The 26,355-nt window shown below is 42.1% G+C and overlaps 1 protein-coding gene across 1 annotated transcript in view; it reads left to right on the forward strand.

Moving 5' to 3' along the window:
- Positions 1-26,355, forward strand: part of MAP9 (microtubule associated protein 9) — a 312,585-nt gene that overhangs the window by 261,333 nt on the left and 24,897 nt on the right. The window contains exons 7-8 of the mRNA XM_088475315.1: positions 15,547-15,773; positions 18,247-18,311. Coding sequence (XP_088331441.1) covers positions 15,547-15,773; positions 18,247-18,311 — 292 coding nt within the window. The remainder of the gene's footprint in view (positions 1-15,546; positions 15,774-18,246; positions 18,312-26,355) is intronic.

Raw genomic sequence — 26,355 nt, forward strand, 5'->3', positions numbered from 1 at the left:
GGGGAATATGAGGGGAAGGGTAAAGCACCTCATTAACACAATAATACAGAGAAACGCAGTGTGGGGGGAATCTGAGGGGAAGGGTAGAGCACTTCATTATCAAAATAATACAGAGAAATGCAGTGTGGGTGGAATGGAGAATCTGAGGGGAAGGGTAGAGTGACTCATTAACAAAATAATACAGAGAAACGCAGTGTGGGTGGAATGGGGAATTTGAGAGGAGCGATAGAGTGACTCATTAACAAACTAATACAAAGAAACGCAGTGTGGGAGGAATGGGGCAAGTGATGGGGAGGGTAGAGCGACTCAACTAAATAATACAAATAAACGCAGTGTGGGAGGAATGGGGAATCTGAGAGGAAGGGTAGAGTGACACATTAACAAAATAATACAAAGAAACGCAGTGTGGGAGGAATGGGGAAATCTGAGAGGAAGGGTAGAGTGACTCATTAACAAAATAATACAAAGAAACGCAGTGTGTGAGGAATGGGGAATCTGAGGGGAAGGGTAGAGTGACTCATTAACAAAATAATACAAATAAACGCAGTGAGGGTGGAATGGGGAATCTAAGGGGAAGGGTAGAGCGACTTATTAACAAAATAATACAAATAAACGCAGTGTGGGTGGAATGGGGAATCTGAGGGGAAGGGTAGAGTGACTCATTAACAAAATAATACAAAGAAACGCAGTGTGGGAGGAATGGGGAATCTGAGTGGAAGGGTAGAGTGACTCATTAACAAAATAATACAAAGAAACGCAGTGTGCGTGGAATTGGGAATCTGAGGGGATGGGTAGAGCGACTCATTAACAAAATAATACAAAGAAACGCAGTGAGGGTGGAATGGGGAATCTGAGGGGAAGGGTAGAGTGACTCATTAACAAAATAATACAAATAAACACAGTGTGGGAGGAATGGGGAATCTGAGGGGAAGGGTAGAGTGACTCATTAACAAAATAATACAAAGAAACGCAGTGTGGGAGGAATGGGGGAATCTGAGGGGAAGGGTAGAGTGACTCATTAACAAAATAATACAAAGAAACGCAGTGTGGGTGGAACGGAGAATCTGAGGGGAAGGGTAGAGTGACTCATTAACAAAATAATACAGAGAAACGCAGTGTGGGAGGAATGCGGAATCTGAGGGGAAGGTTAGAGTGACTCATTAACAAAATAATACAAAGGAACGCAGTGTGGGTGGAATGGGGAATCTGAGGGGAAGGGTAGAACGACTCATTAACAAAATAATACAAATAAACGCAGTGAGGGTGGAATGGGGAATCTGAGTGGAAGGGTAGAGCGGCTCATTAACAAAATAATACAAATAAACGCAGTGTGGGTGGAATGGGGAATCTGAGGGGAAGGGTAGAGTGACTCATTAACAAAATAAAACAAATAAACGCAGTGAGGGTGGAATGGGGAATCTGAGGGGAAGGGTAGAGTGACTTTTTAACAAAATAATACAAATAAACCCAGTGTAGTGGAATGTGGAATCTGAGGGGAAGGGTAGAGTGACTCATTAAGAAAATAATACAAAGAAACGAAGTGTGGGAGGAATTGGGGAATCTGAGGGGAAGGGTAGAGTGACTCATTAACAAAATAATAGAGAGAAATGCAGTGTGGGAGGAATGCGGAATCTGAGGGGAAGGGTAGAGTGACTCATTAACAAAATAATACAAAGAAACGCAGTGTTGGAGGAATGGGGCAAATGATGGGGAAGGTAGAGTGGCTCAACTAAATAATACAAAGAAATGCAGTGTGGGTGGAATGGGGAATCTGAGGGTAGGGTAGAGTGACTCATTAACAAAATAATACAAAGAAACGCAGTGTTGGAGGAATGCGGAATCTGAGGGGAAGGGTAGAGTGACACATAAACAAAATAATACAAAGAAACGCAGTGTGGGAGGAATGGGGAATCTGAGGGGAAGGGTACAGTGACTCATTAACAAAATAATACAAAGAAACGCAGTGTTGGAGGAATTGGGGAATCTGAGGGGAAGGGTAGAGTGACTCATTAACAAAATAATACAAAGAAACGCAGTGTGGGAGGAATGTGGGAATCTGAGGGGAAGGGTAGAGTGACTCATTAACAAAATAATACAAAGAAACGCAGTGTGGGTGGAATGGAGAATGTGAGGGTAAGGGTAGAGTGACTCATTAACAAAATAATACAGAGAAACCCAGTGTGGGAGGAATGCGGAATCTGAGGGGAAGGGTAGAGTGACTCATTACCAAAATAATACAAAGAAACGCAGTGTTGGAGGAATGGGGCAAGTGATGGGGAGGGTAGTGCGACTCAACTAAATAATACAAATAAATGCAGTGTGGGAGGAATGGGGAATCTGAGGGGAAGGGTAGAGTGACAGATTAACAAAATAATACAAAGAAACGCAGTGTGGGATGAATGGGGAAATCTGAGAGGAAGGGTAGAGTGACTCATTAACAAAATAATACAAGGAAACGCAGTGTGGGTGGAATGGGGAATCTGAGGGGAAGGGTAGAGCGACTCATTAACAAAATAATACAAATAAACGCAGTGAGGGTGGAATGGGGAATCTGAGGGGAAGGGTAGATCGACTCATTAACAAAATAATACAAATAAACGCAGTGTGGGTGGAATGGGGAATCTGAGGGGAAGGGTAGAGCGACTCATTAACAAAATAATACAAATAAACGCAGTGTGGGAGGAATGGGGAATCTGAGGGGAAGGGTATAGTGACACATTAACAAAATAATACAAAGAAACGCAGTGTGGGAGGAATGGGGAATCTGAGGGGAAGGGTAGAGTGACTCATTAACAAAATAATACAAAGAAACGCAGTGTGGGTGGAATGGGGAATCTGAGGGGAAGGGTAGAGCGACTCATTAACAAAATAATACAAATAAATGCAGTGTTGGAGGAATGGAGCAAGTGATGGGGAGAGTATAGCTGCTCAACTAAATGATACAAATAAACACAGTGTGGGAGGAATGGGGAATCTGAGGGGAAGGGTAGAGTGACTCATTCACAAAAAATAATACAAAGAAACGCAGTGTGGGAGGAATGGGGGAATATGAGGGGAAGGGTAAAGCACCTCATTAACACAATAATACAGAGAAACGCAGTGTGGGGGTAATCTGAGGGGAAGGGTAGAGCACTTCATTAACAAGATAATGCAGAGAAATGCAGTGTGGGTGGAATGGCGAATCTGAGGGGAAGGGTAGAGTGACTCATTAACAAAATAATACAGAGAAACGCAGTGTGGGTGGAATGGGGAATCTGAGGGGAGCGATAGAGTGACTCATTAACAAACTAATACAAAGAAATGCAGTGTGGGAGGAATGGGGCAAGTGATGGGGAGGGTAGAGCGACTCAACTAAATAATACAAATAAACGCAGTGTGGGAGGTATGGGGAATCTGAGGGGAAGGGTAGAGTGACACATTAACAAAATAATACAAAGAAACGCAGTGTGGGAGGAATGGGGAAATCTGAGAGGAAGGGCAGAGTGACTCATTAACAAAATAATACAAGGAAACGCAGTGTGTGAGGAATGGGGAATCTGAGGGGAAGGGTAGAGTGACTCATTAACAAAATAATACAAATAAACGCAGTGAGGGTGGAATGGGGAATCTAAGGGGAAGGGTAGAGCGACTCATTAACAAAATAATACAAATAAACGCAGTGTGGGTGGAATGGGGAATCTGAGGGAAGGGTAGAGTGACTCATTAACAAAATAATACAAAGAAACGCAGTATGGGAGGAATGGGGAATCTGAGGGGAAGGGTAGAGTGACTCATTAACAAAATAATACAAAGAAACGCAGTGTGCGTGGAATTGGGAATCTGAGGGGAAGGGTAGAGCGACTCATTAATAAAATAATACAAAGAAACGCAGTGAGGGTGGAATGGGGAATCTGAGGGGAAGGGTAGAGCGACTCATTAACAAAATAATACAAATAAACACAGTGTGGGAGGAATGGGGAATCTGAGGGGAAGGGTAGAGTGACTCATTAACAAAATAATACAAAGAAACGCAGTGTGGGAGGAATGGGGGAATCTGAGGGGAAGGGTAGAGTGACTCATTAACAAAATAATACAAAGAAACGCAGTGTGGGTGGAACGGAGAATCTGAGGGGAAGGGTAGAGTGACTCATTAACAATATAATACAGAGAAACGCAGTGTGGGAGGAATGCGGAATCTGAGGGGAAGGCTAGAGTGACTCATTAACAAAATAATACAAAGGAACGCAGTGTGGGTGGAATGGGGAATCTGAGGGGAAGGGTAGAACGACTCATTAACAAAATAATACAAATAAACGCAGTGAGGGTGGAATGGGGAATCTGAGGGGAAGGGTAGAGCGGCTCATTAACAATATAATACAAGGAAATGCAGTGTGGGTGGAATGGGGAATCTGAGGGTAGGGTAAAGTGACTCATTAACAAAATAATACAAAGAAACGCAGTGTGGGAGGAATGCGGAATCTGAGGGGAAGGGTAGAGTGACACATAAACAAAATAATTCAAAGAAACGCAGTGTGGGAGGAATGGGGAATCTGAGGGGAAGGGTAGAGTGACTCATTAACACAATAATACAAAGAAACGCAGTGTTGGAGGAATGGGGGAATCTGAGGGGAAGGGTAGAGTGACTCATTAACAAAATAATACAAAGAAACGCAGTGTGGGAGGAATGGGGGAATCTGAGGGGAAGGGTAGAGTGACTCATTAACAAAATAATACAAAGAAACGCAGTGTGGGTGGAATGGAGAATGTGAGGGTAAGGGTAGAGTGACTCATTAACAAAATAATAGAGAAACCCAGTGTGGGAGGAATGCGGAATCTGAGGGGAAATGTAGAGTGACTCATTAACAAAATAATACAAAGAAACGCAGTGTTGGAGGAATGGGGCAAGTGATGGGGAGGGTAGTGCGACTCAACTAAATAATACAAATAAACGCAGTGTGGGAGGAATGGGGAATCTGAGGGGAAGGGTAGAGTGACAGATTAACAAAATAATACAAAGAAACGCAGTGTGGGAGGAATGGGGAAATCTGAGAGGAAGGGTAGAGTGACTCATTAACAAAATAATGCAAGGAAACGCAGTGTGGGTGGAATGGGGAATCTGAGGGGAAGGGTAGAGCGACTCATTAACAAAATAATACAAATAAACGCAGTGAGGGTGGAATGGGGAATCTGAGGGGAAGGGTAGAGCGGCTCATTAACAAAATAATTCAAATAAACGCAGTGTGGGTGGAATGGGGAATCTGAGGGGAAGGGTAGAGTGACTCATTAACAAAATAATACAAATAAACGCAGTGTGGGAGGAATGGGGAATCTGAGGGGAAGGGTAGAGTGACACATTAACAAAATAATACAAAGAAACGCAGTGTGGGAGGAATGGGGAATCTGAGGGGAAGGGTAGAGTGACACATTAACAAAATAATACAAAGAAACGCAGTGTGGGTGGAATGGGGAATCTGAGGGGAAGGGTAGAGCGACTCATTAACAAAATAATACAAATAAATGCAGTGTTGGAGGAATGGAGCAAGTGATGGGGAGAGTAGAGCTGCTCAACTAAATAATACAAAGAAACACAGTGTGGGAGGAATGCTGAATCTGAGGGGAAGGGTAGAGTGACTCATTAACAAAATAATACAAAGAAACACAGTGTGGGAGGAATGGGGGAATCTGAGGGGAAGGGTAGAGCACCTCATTAACAAAATAATACAGAGAAATGCAGTGTGGGTGGAATGGAGAATCTGAGGGGAATGATAGAGTGACTCATTAACAAAATAATACAAAGAAACGCAGTGTGGGAGGAATGGGGGAATCTGAGGGGAAGGGTAGAGCGACTCATTAATAAAATAATACAGAGAACCGCAGTGTGGGAGGAATGGGGGAATCTGAGGGGAAGGGTAGAGCGACTCAACTAAATACAAATAAACTTAGTGTGGGAGGAATGGGGAATCTGACGGGAAGGGTAGAGTGACTCATTAAAATAATAGAAAGAAACGCAGTGTGGGAGGAATGGGGAATCTGAGGGGAAGGGTAGAGTGACTCATTAAAATAATAGAAAGAAATGCAGTGTGGGTGTAATGGGGGAATCTGAGGGCAAGGGTAGAGCGACTCATTAACAAAATAATACAAAGAAACGCAGTGTTGGTGGAATGGGGGAATCTGAGAGGAAGGTTAGAGCAACTCATTAACAAAATAATACAAAGAAACGCAGTGTGGGAGGAATGGGGAATCTGAGGGGAAGGGTAGAGCGACACATTAACAAAATAATACAAAGAAACGCAGTGTGGGTGGAATGTGGAATCTGAAGGGAAGGGTAGAGTGACTCCTTAACAAAATAATACAAAGAAATGCAGTGTGGTAGGAATGGGGGAATCTGTGGGTAAGGATAGAGTAACTCATTAACAAAATAATACAAAGAAACGCAGTGTGGGAGGACTGGGGAAATCTGAGGGGAAGGGTAAAGTGACTCATTAACAAAATAATACAAAGAACCGCAGTGTGGGTGGAATGGAGAATCTGAGGGGAAGGGTAGAGTGACTCATTAACAAAATAATACAGAGAAACGCAGTGTGGGAGGAATGCGGAATCTGAGGGGAAGGGTAGAGTGACTCATTAACAAAATAATACAAAGAAACGCAGTGAGGGAGGAATGGGGAATCTGAGGGGATGTGTAGAGCGATTCATTAACAAAATAATACAAATAAACGCAGTGTGGGTGGAATGGGGAATCTGAGGGGAAGGGTAGAGTGACTCATTAACAAAATAATACAAAGAAACGCAGTGTGGGTGGAATGGGGAATCTGAGGGGAAGTGTAGAGCGACTCATTAACAAAATAATACAAAGAAACGCAGTGTGGGTGGAATGGGGAATCTGAGGGGAAGGATAGAGCGACTCATTAACAAAATAATACAAATAAACGCAGTGAGGGTGGAATGGGGAATCTGAGGGGAAGGGTAGAGTGACTCATTAACAAAATAATACAAATAAACGCAGTGTGGGAGGAATGGGGAATCTGAGGGGAACGGTAGAGTGACACATTAACAAAATAATACAAAGAAACGCATTGTGGGAGGAATGGGGAATCTGAGGGGAAGGGTAGAGCGACTCATTAACAAAATAATACAAATAAACGCAGTGAGGGTGGAATGGGGAATCTGAGGGGAAGGGTAGAGCGACTCATTAACAAAATAATACAAATAAACGCAGTGAGGGTGGAATGGGGAATCTGAGGGGAAGGGTAGAGTGACTCATTAACAAAATAATACAAATAAACACAGTGTGGGAGGAATGGGGAATCTGAGGGGAAGGGTAGATTGACTCATTAACAAAATAATACAGAGAAACGCAGTGTGGGTGGAATGGGAAATCTGAGGGGAAGGGTAGAGTGACTCATTAACAAAATAATTAAAATAAACGCAGTGTGGGAGGAATGGGGAATCTGAGGGGAAGGGTAGAATCACTCATTAACAAAATAATACAATGAAATGCAGTGTGGGAGGAATCTTTCAATAACCTTTTTTCAATTGTAGACGATTGTCTGCTTAGTACAATTCTATAAGTAAATAAACTCATTTTTTTTCTTTGCATATCCCTTCTAGCTTATGAAAATGGATGTATAATAATAGTTCAATATCTTGTGAAGGTCATTTCTTTTTGTTGGAATGTTCCTTGGCTTGTACAGTATTTATCTTTAGCTTTTAGTGCTATTCTTGCTCAAAGGGAAAAATGCATTACCTAGGATAGAATTTATTTTTATTAAGGGTAAGCTGGTAGTAACCCATGTCTTTCCTACAATGGTGCAATTTTGCACTAAATAGCGGTATACAGAATACGATAAAAGTCAAAATATGAAGTTATGTGAGGCTGGCGACACACCTGATTTTTGGAAGCAGGGTTTTAAGTGTCAGTAAAAGCAGCAGAATTTGGCTGTTAATTAAAATCATTAAACATTTAGTTAGTTAATAACATGCAGGGTTTCAGAGTCAGTACTGAAATGAATTCCATTGTTCAGTCTTCGACTGATTAATAAAATAATACAGAGAACCGCAGTGTGGGAGGAATGGGGGAATCTGAGGGGAAGGGTAGAGCGACTCAACTAAATACAAATAAACTTAGTGTGGGAGGAATGGGGAATCTGACGGGAAGGGTAGAGTGACTCATTAAAATAATAGAAAGAAACGCAGTGTGGGAGGAATGGGGAATCTGAGGGGAAGGGTAGAGTGACTCATTAAAATAATAGAAAGAAATGCAGTGTGGGTGTAATGGGGGAATCTGAGGGCAAGGGTAGAGCGACTCATTAACAAAATAATACAAAGAAACGCAGTGTGGGTGGAATGGGGGAATCTGAGAGGAAGGTTAGAGCAACTCATTAACAAAATAATACAAAGAAACGCAGTGTGGGAGGAATGGGGAATCTGAGGGGAAGGGTAGAGCGACACATTAACAAAATAATACAAAGAAACGCAGTGTGGGTGGAATGTGGAATCTGAAGGGAAGGGTAGAGTGACTCATTAACAAAATAATACAAAGAAATGCAGTGTGGGAGGAATGGGGGAATCTGTGGGTAAGGATAGAGTAACTCATTAACAAAATAATACAAAGAAACGCAGTGTGGGAGGACTGGGGAAATCTGAGGGGAAGGGTAAAGTGACTCATTAACAAAATAATACAAAGAACCGCAGTGTGGGTGGAATGGAGAATCTGAGGGGAAGGGTAGAGTGACTCATTAACAAAATAATACAGAGAAACGCAGTGTGGGAGGAATGCGGAATCTGAGGGGAAGGGTAGAGTGACTCATTAACAAAATAATACAAAGAAACGCAGTGTTGGAGGAATGGGGCAAGTGATGGGGAAGGTAGAGCGGCTCAACTAAATAATACAAAGAAATGCAGTGTGGGTGGAATGGGGAATCTGAGGGAAGGGTAGAGTGACTCATTCACAAAATAATACAAAGAAACGCAGTGTGGGAGGAATGGGGGAATATGAGGGGAAGGGTAAAGCACCTCATTAACACAATAATACAGAGAAACGCAGTGTGGGGGGAATCTGAGGGGAAGGGTAGAGCACTTCATTAACAAAATAATACAGAGAAATGCAGTGTGGGTGGAATGGAGAATCTGAGGGGAAGGGTAGAGTGATTCATTAACAAAATAATACAGAGAAACGCAGTGTGGGTGGAATGGGGAATCTGAGGGGAGGGATAGAGTGACTCATTAACAAAATAATACAAAGAAACGCAGTGTGGGAGGAATGGGGCAAGTGATGGGGAGGGTAGAGCGACTCAGCTAAATAATACAAATAAACGCAGTGTGGGAGGAATGTAGAATCTGAGGGGAAGGGTAGAGTGACACATTAACAAAATAATACAAAGAAACACAGTGTGGGAGGAATGGGGAAATCTGAGAGGAAGGGTAGAGTGACTCATTAACAAAATAATACAAAGAAACGCAGTGTGGGAGGAATGGGGAGTCTGAGGGGAAGGGTAGAGTGACTCATTAACAAAATAATACAAAGAAATGCAGTGTGGGTGGAATGGGGAATCTGAGGGGAAGGGTAGAGCGACTCATTAACAAAATAATACAAATAAACACAGTGAGGGAGGAATGGGGAATCTGAGGGGATGTGTAGAGCGACTCATTAACAAAATAATACAAATAAACGCAGTGTGGGTGGAATGGGGAATCTGAGGGGAAGGGTAGAGTGACTCATTAACAAAATAATACAAAGAAACGCAGTGTGAGTGGAATGGGGAATCTGAGGGGAAGTGTAGAGCGACTCATTAACAAAATAATACAAAGAAACGCAGTGTGGGTGGAATGGGGAATCTGAGGGGAAGGATAGAGCGACTCATTAACAAAATAATACAAATAAACGCAGTGAGGGTGGAATGGGGAATCTGAGGGGAAGGGTAGAGTGACTCATTAACAAAATAATACAAATAAACGCAGTGTGGGAGGAATGGGGAATCTGAGGGGAACGGTAGAGTGACACATTAACAAAATAATACAAAGAAACGCATTGTGGGAGGAATGGGGAATCTGAGGGGAAGGGTAGAGCGACTCATTAACAAAATAATACAAATAAACGCAGTGAGGGTGGAATGGGGAATCTGAGGGGAAGGGTAGAGCGACTCATTAACAAAATAATACAAATAAACGCAGTGAGGGTGGAATGGGGAATCTGAGGGGAAGGGTAGAGTGACTCATTAACAAAATAATACAAATAAACACAGTGTGGGAGGAATGGGGAATCTGAGGGGAAGGGTAGATTGACTCATTAACAAAATAATACAGAGAAACGCAGTGTGGGAGGAATGGGGGAATCTGAGGGGAAGGGTAGAGTGACTCATTCACAAAATAATACAAAGAAACGCAGTGTTGGAGGAATGGGGCAAGTGATGGGGAGGGTAGAGCGACTCAACTAAATAATACAAATAAACGCTGTGTGGGAGGAATGGGGTATCTGAAGGGAAGGGTAGAGTGACACATTAACAAAATAATACAAAGAAACGCAGTGTGGGAGGAATGGGGAATCTGAGGGGAAGGGTAGAGTGACTCATTAACAAAATAATACAAATAGACGCAGTGAGGGTGGAATGGGGAATCTGAGGGGAAGGGTAGAGCGACTCATTAGCAAAACAAAATAAACGCAGTATGGGTGGAATGGGGAATCTGAGGGGAAGGGTAGAGTGACTCATTAACAAAATAATACAAATAAACGCAGTGTGGGAGGAATGGGGAATCTGAGGGGAAGGGTAGAGTGACACATTAACGAAATAATACAAAGAAACGCAGTGTGGGAGGAATGGGGAATCTGAGGGGAAGGGTAGAGTGACTCATTAACAAAATAATACAAAGAAACGCAGTGTGGGAGGAATGGGGAATCTGAGGGGAAGGGTAGAGTGACACATTAACAAAATAATACAAAGAAACGCAGTGTGGGAGGAATGGGGAATCTGAGGTAAAGGGTAGAGTGACTCATTAACAAAATAATACAGAGAAACGCAGTGTGGGTGGAATGGGGGAATCTGAGGGGAAGGGTAGAGCGACTCAACTAAATAATACAAATAAACTCAGTGTGGGAGGAATGGGGAATCTGAGGGGAAGGATAGAGTGACTCATTAAAATAATAGAAAGAAACGCAGTATGGGAGGAATGGGAATCTGAGGGGAAGGGTAGAGTGACTCATTAAAATAATAGATAGAAACGCAGTGTTTGAGTAATGGGGGAATCTGAGGGCAAGGGTAGTGCGACTCATTAACAAAATAATTCAAAGAAACGCAGTGTGGGTGGAATGGGGGTATCTGAGAGGAAGGGTAGAGCAACTCATTAACAAAATAATACAAAGAAACGCAGTGTTGGAGGAAAGGAGCAAGTGATGGGGAGAGTAGAGCTGCTCAACTAAATAATACAAAGAAACGCTGTGTGGGAGGAATGGGGAATCTGAGGGGAAGGGTAGAGTGACTCATTAACAAAATAATACAAAGAAACGCAGTGTGGGTGGAATGGGAAATCTGAGGGGAAGGGTAGAGTGACTCATTAACAAAATAATTAAAATAAACGCAGTGTGGGAGGAATGGGGAATCTGAGGGGAAGGGTAGAGTCACTCATTAACAAAATAATACAATGAAATGCAGTGTGGGAGGAATCTTTCAATAACCTTTTTTCAATTGTAGACGATTGTCTGCTTAGTACAATTCTATAAGTAAATAAACTCATTTTTTTTCTTTGCATATCCCTTCTAGCTTATGAAAATGGATGTATAATAATAGTTCAATATCTTGTGAAGGTCATTTCTTTTTGTTGGAATGTTCCTTGGCTTGTACAGTATTTATCTTTAGCTTTTAGTGCTATTCTTGCTCAAAGGGAAAAATGCATTACCTAGGATAGAATTTATTTTTATTAAGGGTAAGCTGGTAGTCACCCATGTCTTTCCTACAATGGTGCAATTTTGCACTAAATAGCGGTATACAGAATACGATAAAAGTCAAAATATGAAGTTATGTGAGGCTGGCGACACACCTGATTTTTGGAAGCAGGGTTTTAAGTGTCAGTAAAAGCAGCAGAATTTGGCTGTTAATTAAAATCATTAAACATTTAGTTAGTTAATAACATGCAGGGTTTCAGAGTCAGTACTGAAATGAATTCCATTGTTCAGTCTTCGTTCTGAGTCTTTCCTTTCTACATTACAGTATATTTACAATGCTATACGGAATCTTATGCAGAGTCTATCTTCCATACTGTATATTTGCACTGCACATGCGGCAATGAAAATGGGTGCACACAAGTACAGATGTGTCCTCATATATGTAACCTCCTTGCGCGTTAAATAGCTCTTGCCATGCTGTGGCGTGACTCGTTAGCGCCAAGCTTATTTTTGTGCTACTGTTTACCTTCAAATGCATCTTATTCTCACAGTGATGTGAATAGATAGCACAAGTAGCTTCTGTTTATTAAAATGGTAAGCACCATGCCTATGTTCTGTGAGCGACTTTGGGTGTATCTGCATACAAAATGCTACATGACAGTGTCAGCGGCTGTGACACTGTAACGTAGCATTAGACATGCAGATACACCCACAGTCGCTCACAGAGTATAGGCATGCTGCATATAATTTTAATCAGCAGAAGCTGCTTGTGTGTCCTATAGCTGTGCGGGTAAGATGCATTCGAAGCTAAAAAAGTTGCACGAAAAAGACGCTCAGCACTACCGAGTCACTTAGAGCTCCCGCGTTATGTGTAGCATGACTTGTAGCGCACGGAGGATAGATGTAGACACATCTTTATGAACTAAGCAGAGTCATACATATTTTAATCCCATCTACATTTGCGATTGAAGTGGCAGAAACCGTGTGTGATGTGGCATTCTCACGTTGACCAAGTTAAAAGAGAATATGTTCACAAAGGGTTTGCCGGTGCTTAGAATACTGGTGCCAAAACCCCAACACTCGGCATCCCGAAGGTAAGTAGCGGGGTTGGGGGGGAAGGTTAGCATTAGGGTTATGGTTAAGCACTAGGGGGAGGATTAGGGTTAGGCACTAAGGGGGGAGAGTTAGGTTTAGGGTGCGGGAAGGGGGGCAAGTTAGGTTTAGGCACTAGGGAGGGAAGTTAGGTTCAGACACTGGGGAAGGAGTGTTAAGGTAAGGAGAGGGGGAGGGTTAGGATAGCTACCGACAGGTGTCAGTGTCCTTAACCCTGTCGGGATGCCGAGCACCTGCATCCCGTACCCATCCCGTTCACACAACTGCATTTTATCCAAAGCTTTACATAAGGGAAAATAAGCTTTTTTGGAGACGTATCGTTTGTAAGCTTAAGTGCAAGTACTCACTGATGATGAGGACTAGTAGTAAAGCAGGTGCATGTGATATACATGCAGATGTGGTCTCAAGATGCATTCAAATCTGTATATGGGCAAAAATATACACATATTTTCTGTACAGTTTAGTGTTCCCTCTAGGATTTTTTCGGGCAGGGTGCTTATTATTTTAAAAATTGAAGGGCATAATTGTGGACGCATCACTAAAGCTAAAACTCATAACATACCACACATCAGTGCCACCAATTAATAATGACATACATCAGTGCCCCCACTTGATAAAATGCCTCACATCATTGCTCCAGAATCATAATATGCCTCTGAAAAGTGCCCCAAATTTATATTATACCACATATCAAGCCTGCCAATTTGTGATATGCTACACATCAGTGCCTCCAATACATAATATGCCACACATTTGTGCCCCAATCCATAATCATGCTACACATGCCCCATAATATAATTATGCCACGCTACACTGCCTCTATACATAATTATGCCACACTACACTGCCCCTATACATAATTATGCCACACTACACTGCCCCTATACATAATTATGTCACACTACACTGCCTCTATACATAATTATGCCACACTACCCTGCCCCATACATAATTATGCCACACTACACTACCCTTATACATAATTATGCCACACCACACTGTCCCTATACATAATTATTCCACCCTGTAGAGCTCAATTCAGGAAATATACCATAACACATATAAGTACATCAGAGCAGGCAGATAGAGGCTGTGGATTTGGGGATGGGTACACGAGTCTGACAGTGTTGATGTCCTGGCATCAACATAGTGTGAGGACAACACAGTGACTGTTGACATTATCACTGTTGATCTCCTGACTGCATACTGTGGATTTGTGCTGTCTTGTAACCCAAAATCCAAGCCTGACATAGAGTGCGATATAGATAGTGTCCTGTATGAATTTTTAACCTATACATCACAAGTATGCAGATGTGGGGATCTTTTCTCTGGATGCCTGGTATCCACATGGTTCTGAAAACCAGAAAGCCTTGCTTGTTGTTTATGTCATAAACACATGCATGATCGTCAAGAACTGCCTCCTTCAGTCAGTGAGGATCACTTTGTACATTGTGTATTTGTATTTAAGGCTTAGTGGTCTTTTATTTCTCTTAGCAGCCTGCTAAGCCCTAACAGAGACATGTCATTTTTATACACTCCTCGAATGGTAAGAACCCAGCTGTTTCCTCTCATTCTGGCTCACAAAGTACTTTTATGAAGTGACTAATAGGCTACATACAAGCATTTGTACTGCATTTTTAACTCTTAATTTAATTTTAAATAATGACTTACCTATATGTTGACATGTTGACAATCGTCAGATGCACTGAAATAGAAGTAACGCGGCATAAGGCAAGTTAAATGCACGTAGGTCTCATTTAGTACAATGAATTTAATTTTCACATCCATTTATTTTGCCTTATAAAATGCATGGCTCATTCTTTAAAGGCATCAATCCTGAAACTGCTAATGTTTAATGTTCTGTTGTGAGCAATTTGACAGTTAGAGTGTATCTTAAATAGTTCTCCAAAAAACATGGCCCATGATAATGCACATTACAGTGTATTAGACAGGAAGATCGCTCAATCGCCCGATAGGTAAGTAGAAATTACAGTATTTACTATTACAATTATAATTGCAATAGAGCTGTCCTGCAAGAGCCAAGCAACAAATATCCACCACACTTAATGAAAACTTGATAAAGTAAAAAGTGTACATGAAATGCTTTTTTTTTTTTTTCACTAAGCACTTTAATATTCTAACACTTTTGGAATATTTCATACTGGAGTTTATTTTACATTTAGCCAGTTTAAAAGTATGGATGTGCAGGCTCGGATTAGTTCGGACTTTCCCGCCAAATTCAGATTTTTCCCACCAAAAATGGGGCCTCAGAAAGAGGCAAAACGTCATCTTTCATGGACTTTTGTCCAGGAATGATCATGTTTGTCCATGAAAGATGATGTTTTGCCTCTTTCTGAGGCCCGATTTTTGGCGGGAAAAATCAGAATTTGGCGGGAAAATCCGAACTAATCCGAACCTGCACAGCCCTATTTAAATGCAAATGTTTTTATAAAACTGCATATCATCCCTAGTTCTGCAAGAAGAAAAAAAAGCATATATTTATAGCTATTGCTACTGTATAACAAATGTACTCTAGCAGATGGTGGACTGCTTGGTTATATGTACATATATTGTAGATCTACAAATGGGAGAAGTTGATGATCCTGGAAGCACTGAGCCACATGGTAGCGGAAGGAAATCCCCTTCTGTCTTAGAAATGATGATAATGGATGTAAAAGAAAATTCTATGAAGCAGGAGAACAAAGACCCAATCCCTGTGGATTATCATACAAGCCACTCCTCTAGTGAACACAATCTTTGGGATAATGATGGGAGGCTGAATCAGAAGCATAGGCAACAAAAGGTATAGATGTTAGTATGCATTATTGAATAAAACTTATGCTACTAGCTTTTAACGCATAAAGTAGAGTGCATAGAAAAACCCTTTGTCATAGAAATGTAAACTACAAACATTGGCATGGCCATACTTGTGTTCTCACTGAAAGTACTGGTGGGATTTTAGAGGTTATAGACACAAAAATATGTCTTATTAAGCTACTAAAATATATATCTTTATTTTACTGTAGTCATAATATTCATGTAATTCACATACATTTTAAAATATTTCTACCTTTGGAGCAATGGCAGATCTAGTCCTTAGGGCTGTGAAGAGACTTTTTTCTGGCTTGTCACTACTTTGTGCCATTTATCAAAGTGTTAACCTATTTACTGGCACTTACTGCCATCCCCATGGGGATGAAAAAATTAGGAAATTCATTAAGTGACGAAGAGCTATGAGATTCTGTTACCAGCATTTCACTGGCTCTCCCCATGTGCAGATTTTGCTTCGAGAAGCAAGGATACAAAACAAAAGGTACCGTTGGTTGAAGCCCATGTTAAGTGGAGCCGTATATGTTCCAGTAGCTAGGAAGAGGGTTATACAGTGAATACAGCTACTGAATGACTAGACTCCCACTCTCCCAATCAGTGGCTCTTTTCACCATATTTTAATCTCCATCACATGCTAGAGATGACAGCTTCCATGATTGCTGGTGTGTAGCTGAAGCCAATAACATTCATTATTAGATTGATCAATGAAGCGTTTCATGTGTAGATGCTGATAGTCCCTTTAAATCAACCAACTGATCGGGGCGACGTATTCGGCAAAATTGGCTAACGTGTACCCACTATGTCGGGCCATGCGCCCTACATGCTCATTTTGACAAGGTGACTGATGACCCCTTGCTACGGGATGCTGATGGTTCGGACATATCGGGCAGATGGGCACCAGATCGTCTAATGTGTACTGGCCGCCTTATATGCAGTCATCCATCACATTGCTGGGTACACACATCGTTTAGTGTGTATGCAGCTTTAGTCTGCGATCCTTTCCCTACTAACAGTGCTACTTTAGTCCTGGTGGTTTCATGCACGGAAATCTTATCAAAACTCCCAAATTTAACTTCATCCCTGCCTCAGCTAGACCCAAGGGTCCCCATATGGATCAGAAACCACAGTAGTGTGGACTTTGCAGACTTTATACTTGCACTTTAACACCCCTGATCCACCCAGCAGGAGGGACCACATGTGCAAGATATGTGCAACAGTAAATGTGGAGGCTGGTTGTGTGCGTGAGTAGAGGGAAAATTTTGTACAAAGATTCATCTTTATGATACGCAGATGCACTTGCTTGTAACTAAATCAGTCAATTAGAGTAGACTAGTAAGTGGATTGTGTCTGTTTGTGCATGACAGGTATTTTCGATCAGATGCAGAGATGAATATTCTATGATACAGTTATAGAGAATGACAAGGGGATAGAAATACAAATCTATAAAGGATTGGGGGCAATGGTTCGTAGATGAGGTAATGTACATACAACTATCCTCCGTGCACTACAAGTCGCGTTACACATTGAGCGCTTTGTGACTGTAGCACCGATCCACTTTTCGTGCAACTTCTTCCCTGGAAAAGCATTTTCATTTTACAGCGATATGCATAGGATGCACAAGCAGCTTCTGCTGATTAAACTTATATACGGCATGCCTATATTCTGTGTGCAGCTGTGTGTGTTTAATCAGCAGAAGCTGCTTGTGCGTCCTATTCGCATCGCTGTGGCAGATGCCTTTAAAGGTAAAAAGTCGCACAGAAGACAATTGGCACTACCGAGTCATTCCATGGCACGACTAGAATGGCTGTTTAATGCACAAGTAGGCTAGATGTATATGGAAATATCTGTACTGCAGACACACCTCACAGTATTAGCAGTATAACTATGGGCCTGATTCAGATGTGGTTACTAACGCAATCTCAGCTGTGATCCCTTATGCAGACTCTGTGTGAAAATATGATAATGCATGCAGCCGCCTGGAAATGTATTGAGAAGCCCACCGGGGGTTCGCAGATCCAAGCAAGTGCGTACAAACACGCAGAGGTGGTTACAGATCCTTTGATAATTTACCATCTGAGTAATCCTATGGCCGCCCAGAATGACTGCAGAACTGATATTCTGGCGCCAAGTTTTCTGTTTACAGAATTGCAGTAGTATGCTGAGACGCCCCAGAAAACAGTGGCGACATTCCTGTGTTTTTGGCGCCACTCCCTGTAACCGCCCCTAAATGGTCCCTGAATGTCACTGTGGGCGGCTTCGCTAAGGTACCTTAGCACATGCGCAGTGCGACCGTGATACTTGCGCAGTTGGCCAATAATCGCTCAACTGCGTAAATTTCTCAATCATGCCCTATATTACTAATGCATACATTCCTTTTAGAGCACATTTCTAACTCTCATGTGTAATTCATTTAGTTCTGAACATTCTAACTTTCATTGTCATTTTAGTTTCAGCTTGATCATCAAAAAGACTCCAAGGTAGCATCGGAGCTAGGCAGATCTGGATCAAGCAGGTAATTGGTTTATTTGTGTAGAATACAATTGTAAAATAGTGTATTTGGATGTTATGATGTCAGAGAAGAGAATTACCTTATACATCTTTGCTATCATTGATTACTGTAGTCCCACCCACTACCATATTTGCCCTGCCCCATCTGTATTTAGTACAGACTCACAGACATCTCCCAATAACAAATATGACTTGATAGGAAGAAAGGAATGTAAGTGACTATGTAGAGATAATCACATATACAGATGTGTTCTCATACATCTAGCCTGATATGAATGGTGTGAGTGAACCCACCAGGTCCTGTGCTACATTGCTAACATCGGGCCTCTTGTTTGCCGAAAATGCATCGTAAGTCACAATGTGATGTGACTAGGATGCACCTACAAACTGTGCTGATTAATTTGATATGCAATACTTGTATGTCTGCATGCACTTGAGTTTGTATATAAAGCAGAATGGTACTTGAAAAAAGCTGTGGCCGCTACATTGTAACACCTCGTATACAGATTTAGAGACTCAGTTGCACACAGATATACAAGTGCTAAATATCAAATTAATCAGCACAGTGTCCTGGTGTGTCCTAGTTGCATTGCAATGTTACTTAGACACATTTTCGGCAAAAAGAATGCCCGGTGCTAGCAGAGTCTCATGGGACCTGGCGTGCCGAGAGGGGCTTTTTAGCGTGACTGCAGCCACGATGTGTAAGTTGGTGATCAATGATTGCAGTTGGTAACTGATAGACTGGTTCATATCCTTGGAAATGAGATGCAAACACCACAATAGCAGTATTATCATTATGTATTCCTCCTTATCTAATTAAATTATGGACAGATACATTTCTGGTGTTAGTGTATCATCAAACAGATTTTTAAATTAATCTATCAAATATTATGAATTAAGAGAACTGAAAAGTTGCAATGTCACAACTTTAGTAGGGAATATTGAATTTCTGTTGGGAACTGCTCACAAGAGATGTGAAATACATACAGTTCTTGTATTATTAGTATATTGATTATCAATAATGTCAAACACTTTCTCAAAGAAATGTACAAAACATCTTCCATATTGCTTCCATTCATATTTAGCTGATGTAAATATCAACTAATAAATGTATAATATGATTAGGCCTATGAATGCCTCCAATGTGAGGCGCCCATGAGTTGGCTTGAGAGTTAGATATAGGAGAAAAAGTAGGGTAGATATGAAGCACAATAGGTTTTCTTTCAGCTCTATTTGTGTAAAAAATAAAGAAAATACACAGATTGTGTTGTTCTATTGGGACTATGGGCCTGATTCTGACCCGCTTCCGAGCGCTGAGCGCTCGCAAGCGGGTCGATGGTGCCCAAGTGCGCATGCGCACGATGGAGGCGGCTCCGTCGTGCGCATGCGTGAGACTCAAAGGGGGCGTGCTGTCGGTGGTGATTGACAGCACGCCCCCTTTGGTGGGCGTGCCGGGAGCGTGGCTGCCCAGATGGAGGCGTTCCCATGGGAATGCCTACCGTCTGGGTCCGGCCCCACCGACATCACTAGTGATGTCAGTGGGAGTACTTTTGGCTCTGATAGAGCCAAAAGCACTCCTGGGCTTGCGGCAGCGAGATCCTACCGCAGGGTCTCGTCGCAATCCCGATGGTCGTGATGGTCAAGACCATCATTTTGGCAGCTCGCTATAGCTGTGGGTGATCACCCACAGCTATGCGAGCAGCCAGGAGGCCGCTCCAAAATGAAGGAGGGACTGCCCTGATTCAGAGCGAGCGCTTTGTCAGAGCGTCTGGCTCTGAATCAGGGCCTATATTCAAATCAAACTACATAGAATATCCCCTCACACTCTGCATAGATGTGGAGAGGCGGTGGCACCTGGTTCCATCCTACACTACTGGCGGACATGACTGAAACTTCAGCTAATATAAGCAGTTCTATTTGAAGTCCCGAATTACCCCAAATCATGCATGCTTCTCCCGACCTCCCTAAAGACAGTTACTCATCAAATTAAGTTGATACAGCACATGATCTCTGCCTCCATGTGCAAGAGAGCTAGCAGTAGACTGGAAGTTGACAATGGCCCTGGCCATTACAGCATTGATAAACAGACTCTGTCACTTGTATCAAATGGAAAAGATGACATGCATTGTCGAAAAGATAATCAAAGTCTTTCTGTAAACCTGGGACTAAACTCAGTCCATTTCAAGGCATGCATACCTCTTTATGATCAAGGATCCCTCACCCACTAAATATAATTTCTTAATGTTTGATGGTTCCCCCTCCGGATCTGATCCCTCTACTCCTCCCTCTTCCAACTCCCTCTTCTCACCCATACCTTCAACAATATAAATTACTGGCTGAAGGCCAACTCAAGTTGTGGTATTTGTGGACATCACACTGATCTTCTACAGTTCATTACTGCTTTATACAGTATGTTCATTGCTGTGGTCATTGTTTTGGTAACTCATGTGACTTACCAGTGTTTACCACACTGAAGACCTATATCATGGTTTACTGTACATGTTTGTTTTAAAATAATTAAGTCATTATTCACATGGGCTTGTTCTTATATTTTAACAAACTTCATTAAGGGGCATATTCAATTGGGAGCGAGGTTTTCACCGCAAAAAATCACGCAGTCCTCACACCTAATTTTGGATTGTCACGGGTATGCGCACTCCCGATTCTCGTGGTATCCAATTTAAAAAAATACATTCAGAGGTTTCAGCATTGAAGACCCTGCGGCGCGAGGAAAACAAACAAAAAGTTTCTTAGTGGTCCTATACATTGAAATAACCGACAGAAATGTGCGCTAAAATACATGTTCAGACAGAGGACCTCATTCAGAGCCACTCGCAAAATGCGAGCGCTTGCTCTGAATGAGGGCGGCCGCTTCTCTGTAAAGAGCCGGCCTCCTGGCCATTCGCTAAGCTGTGGGTGACCACCCACAGCTTTAGCGAGTGGCCAGGTTGATGGTGGCAATGGTCAGAGTTCAGCTATAGTAGCACTTATCAACAGCTGTCCCCTGGGTTTTCAATGTTCAGTATGCAGCTCCCAACATGTAATAAAACATAAAAACACACAATAGTGTAATACTGTACTATAGAGACAGTCTCTTTGATAAAACACCATCCAGTGTCTGCAGAGGGAATAATGTGTTGTCAGAATTGAGGCTCCAATCACCAGCAGTGTTTCCCACTAGGTCAATAAAATTGCACCACGTGTAACTGTAGTGTCTTTATCCTTGATAAAGACGCCATACACTTTATTTTGTTATGTTCCGTCCAGCGCGTTTTTGATCCCAACTTGGAGCATGAGACTTTCAGTCTCCTGAGACTAGTGAATATAAGATATACCATCTGACCAATTATGCTGATGTGAACGGTGTAGTACCTCTGTTTTTTAACATTGGTCTTTTTTATGAATAAATGAATTGTTTTTTACCCGATGTGTGAGTTTTCCATACATTTTCACACAATCTATTTGCTTATTGAGAAGGTGTGACGGGAGAAAGAAGCCTTTTTTGGGAATTTACACAGCAGGTTTACATGTAAGCATTATGTAAGCATTGTTCTTAACACTACAGTTACACGTGGTGCAATTTCATTGACCTAGTGGGAAACACTGTTGGTGATTGGAGCCTCTATTCTGACAACACGTCATTCCCTCTGCAGACACTGGATGTTGTTTAATCAAAGAGACTGTCTCTATAATATTACGCTATTGTGTGTTTTTATGTTTTATTACATGTTGGCAGCTGCTTACTGAACATTGAAAAGCGAGGGGACATCTGTAAGTGCTATTATATCTGAACTCTGTCTGAACATGTATTTTAGCGCATATTTCTGTCAGTTATTTCTATGTATATGATTGTTAATGAGTGAGGTGACTCATATTGCCTGACATCTTGCTGCTTTGATTGGTTTTGCACCAAAGAGTGTGGGTCGCTCACAAGATATTTCTTAGTGGTCCGGTGGTCTCCACAGCTCTCGGTCATCTCCCCTCCAACTTTGCACTGGGGAGGAGGCCAGGGGGCTGCTGGGAGGGTTGTTGGCTGCTGGGATATGTAGTTCTCCCTACTTCTGTCTTCGGGGGGAGGGGGGGGGTGCTCATATAGACACAGGGGTCACACAGACACACACACTCGATCACTCATATACTCTCACACATACTTATACACACCACACACGCTGCTGCAGGAAACCGTGTCCTGACAGCCTGGAGGAAGAAGGTAGCGCTTCGGAAGGTGAGTACTGACCAATTAAGCTACTTGGAAACTTCCAATTACCTAATTAGTCATTAGTGGGGGGTGCCGCAGGGGTCCCAGAGCAATTCCTGAAAATGTTTCCTAAAAGTATGGATTTTAGGAAAAATTTACGTGTTCTGGGGCTGTGAAAAAAAAAAACCCCCACCACTCAAAAAATTAAAAACCCCGCCCTTAATTGAATAGCAAAAATCCCGAACCTGCAGGAAAACCCTGAAAAAACAAAAAGAGTGCTCCTAGAAAAAGAGTATTTTTTTTGTTTTTCTTTGCTCTGAGATGTTCCAGTGACTGTATTTGTGTACCATTTCAAATATATACTGTACATTTGATGTGAATGTAAAGCTGGCCACACATCTAAAGATTATCCGTCCAACCAGCCAACTAGTTGATTGGTTGGAATGGAAATCTGGTAAGGTATGAAAGTAAATGACATGCAGCAGTTTGCTCCCAAACGCCGGAAAATGGACAAAAACTGTTGTTTGAACAAATTGTTTAGATCAAACATTTAACAAACTTGTCTAACGACCATTTTCATCTGTTTTCTGGCATTTAGGAGCAAATTGCTGATCATCAGTTACTCTCATACCTTACCAGATTTTCATTCCAACCAATCAACTAGTTGGCTGGTTGGACAGATAATCTTTAGATGTGTGGCCAGCTTTAGTCTACTTTGAAACAATAAACATTATAATTTCTAAACTATTATATAATTTATTTACAAAATATGAAAACATTTTTAAACTTGAGAGAGCAAATAAAACCTGCCTGATTGAGCAAAATGGGTTATATTTTTGAATTCCCCGTGCACTAATTATAAAAGATCACCTAAAAAAACCTTGACCTCAAAATGATGCAGACCAGTGTAATCTGTGAGTGCTGTTAGAGATACCCTTCAGTAAAATGTATCCCGTTACTACCCACAAAATAGTAAACCTAACCCCAGCATGCATATATGGATATGGAGGTCCCTAGAATAGCCATCTTCATCTCAGCATCATTGCCAGAATTGCTGTATTAAACACTAGAGAACTTGAAGTGTTAATTCAGACAGTTGTCAGAAACAAAGTTGTATTCTGATTGGACATGTGCGCCAACCATACAGCCAGGGTACCGCCTTCACTCTCCATCTTTGTCAAAAGTTTTTACACTATTCCTTGCTTACAGTCCTGAAGAGCCTGCCGGATTCAGGAAAATGCCTCAGTTGGTAGCGTCACTCATAAACTAAGGGGCTGGTTCCTGGGGAAAGACCTTCATGTGATGGCCACTCTTGTTACTTAGGGGGAACTTACTGGTGTACTCCATTAAGACATCACTTGTGCATAGTGGAAGTTATGAAGGTTCATTTTTTTTGCCTAAGTACTGAAATGGTTACATCAACTTAACAAAGTGTTAAATTAATGTACATGCCAGCCTCAATTCCTATAAGATGTGAATGCAATGAAATATATATGAAAGCAATCTCCTTGCACTTACAGCATAAATTTTTCATCAGTTGCTGTTTTGTCTTCTGAAGGTTTTTATCAACTGCATTTAAGTGAATATATTCTAAATGCATTTTCTATAAGCATTCATACTGTACACACTGTATATTGTGACCATCATCAATTCTGTATTGTACTGTACTTCCGTTTTACCCTGGCCAATTTTAATTTAAACAAAATAGACAAGAAACTAATTCTAGTGCAGTCCTTTTTGTCTAAAAACTATTCTGTATAATTCAGGCTGGACCACTAATACCCCTTTCAGACATACAACCCGGGAAATTTCCTGCTCAGACCCGGGAATTTCTCCTGTGCAAATTCCTGGGTATTTGGTCGAGACCCCCCTTTCACACTACAGTGTCTACCCGGGAAATTCCCAGGTAGACCCCTTTCAGACAAGAGCAGGGTTTTTCTGCTTACCTGCCTCTTCTCTGCCATCTGCTCCTCCTAGCCTATCCCCTCTCTGGCTGATGATGATGATGTCATCATTCAGCAGCCAAAAGACGGCCAATCAAAATGCATTTTTTTTTTTAATTATAATTTTTTAAACATTTATTTTAATTCCCTGGTGGCCCAGCTGGAGTGCGGGCGGCCCGCTGTGGCACAGCCGGCCGGTGCTGGGGGTGGTGAGCAGCAGCGCTGAGCGTCCTATAGGACGCTTTGCGCTGTCAGCTCAAAGCAGCAGCGCTGAGCGTCCTATAGGACGCTCTGCTCTGTCAGCTCAAAGCAGCAGCGCTGAACGTCCTATAGGACGCTCTGTGCTGTCAGCTCAAAGCAGCAGCGCTGAGCATCCTATAGGACGCTCTACGCTGTCAGCTCAAAGCAGCAGAGCTGAGCGTCCTATAGGACACTCTGCGCTGTCAGCTACATACAAAAGCTGCTTGGTGCTGCCCGGGAGTAGTAAATTCCCGGGTAGCACCATTCAGACAGAAGCAGGGTAATTTCCCGACTCTTAAGTCCCGTGAAAAACCCTGGTCGATTGCAGGGGTGGCTACCCGGGAACATGTTCCCGGGTAGGTACCTTTCACACAGACATGAGACCCGGGAATTTTGGCCGAGGCAGGTCAAAATCCCTGGAATCTCAGTATGTCTGAAAGGGGTATAACAGGGCTATTATCAGCCAAACAGATATATCATTGTAGCCTAATAATAGATTTTTATTATTATTATTATTATTATTATTTTTAAATCTAATTAACTTATACAAGGATTACCAATGTTGTCCTTAGCAAAAAAGCTAGAACTAAACTAAAGCTTCTCTTTGCCATTTAATTATTTTATTTTTTAACAGTTACTTATATAGCGCCAACATATTCTGTTGTGCTTTACAATTATGACCAAAATAGTAATAAATAAAAAGACTGGGTAATAACAGATATAGAGATAAGATGGAACTGTTTGTAAACTGACAATCAATTGGAAATTAGGCATTTGATGAACACGGATAGTTGCTACATATTGCATATTGGGCCAGTCAGATTGCAGAAGTTCTTGGTGGGCTGTGTGATCTAGTCATAAAGGAATGTGGTCCTATTGTCAGCAGGATGTAAAAGTGAAGAAAGAAAATATGTAACGTTATGTGTGGGTAGGATAGCTTATGGAGGTTATGTGGGTGGTTCTGAAATTTGATAAACTTGCCTGAAGAGGTGAGTTTTCAGGGAATGCTTGAAAGCCTAAATACTAGAGGAAAGTCTTATTGTGCATGTGAGGGCATTCCACAGAGTGGGTGTAGCCTGAAGAATGTTGTGTAACCGTGTATGAGAGCAGGTAATGAGTGTGGATGAGAGACGCAGATAAACAAAGAGATATATGTTGGCGTAGTTTGGTTAATATCAGCGGCGGCTCCTACCCTCTAGGTCAAGGGCGGCTGCCTGTGCTGCAGTCCACAGTCCTGATGTCTGCGCCATTTGACTGGCAGGCTCCCGGACCGGTGCATGAGAAATATATCTGGCAGGCTCCGCGACCCGTGCATGCGCAATATATCTTGCAGGCTCTGGGAATGGTACATGTGGAAAAACACCAGCTTCTAAAGACTGCATCAACTGCAGCACCTAGAAGCTGGGTAGGGCTGTTGGAAAGGAGGAGTGGCTTCCTATTGGAAGTGCTATCTCTGTTAATCCTATTTAGAAGTGCTATCTCTGTTAATTGCTGCCCCGACTGGCAGTTCCATGGGGAGAAAACACCTCCCATGGGGCTGCATATTCTGGGTGTGATTGGCAGGTAACACTTCCAATGGGGAGCCTCTGCCAGGGAAGCCAGTGCACAGACTCACTGGATGTGATGGATTTTACTGGGGGGGCTGGGTAATAGCCTTATGTGGAAGT

The sequence above is a fragment of the Taudactylus pleione genome, unplaced genomic scaffold, assembly GCF_031769625.1.
Source record: "Taudactylus pleione unplaced genomic scaffold, aTauple2 ptg000170l, whole genome shotgun sequence".
Classification (NCBI taxonomy): Eukaryota; Metazoa; Chordata; class Amphibia; order Anura; family Myobatrachidae; genus Taudactylus; species Taudactylus pleione.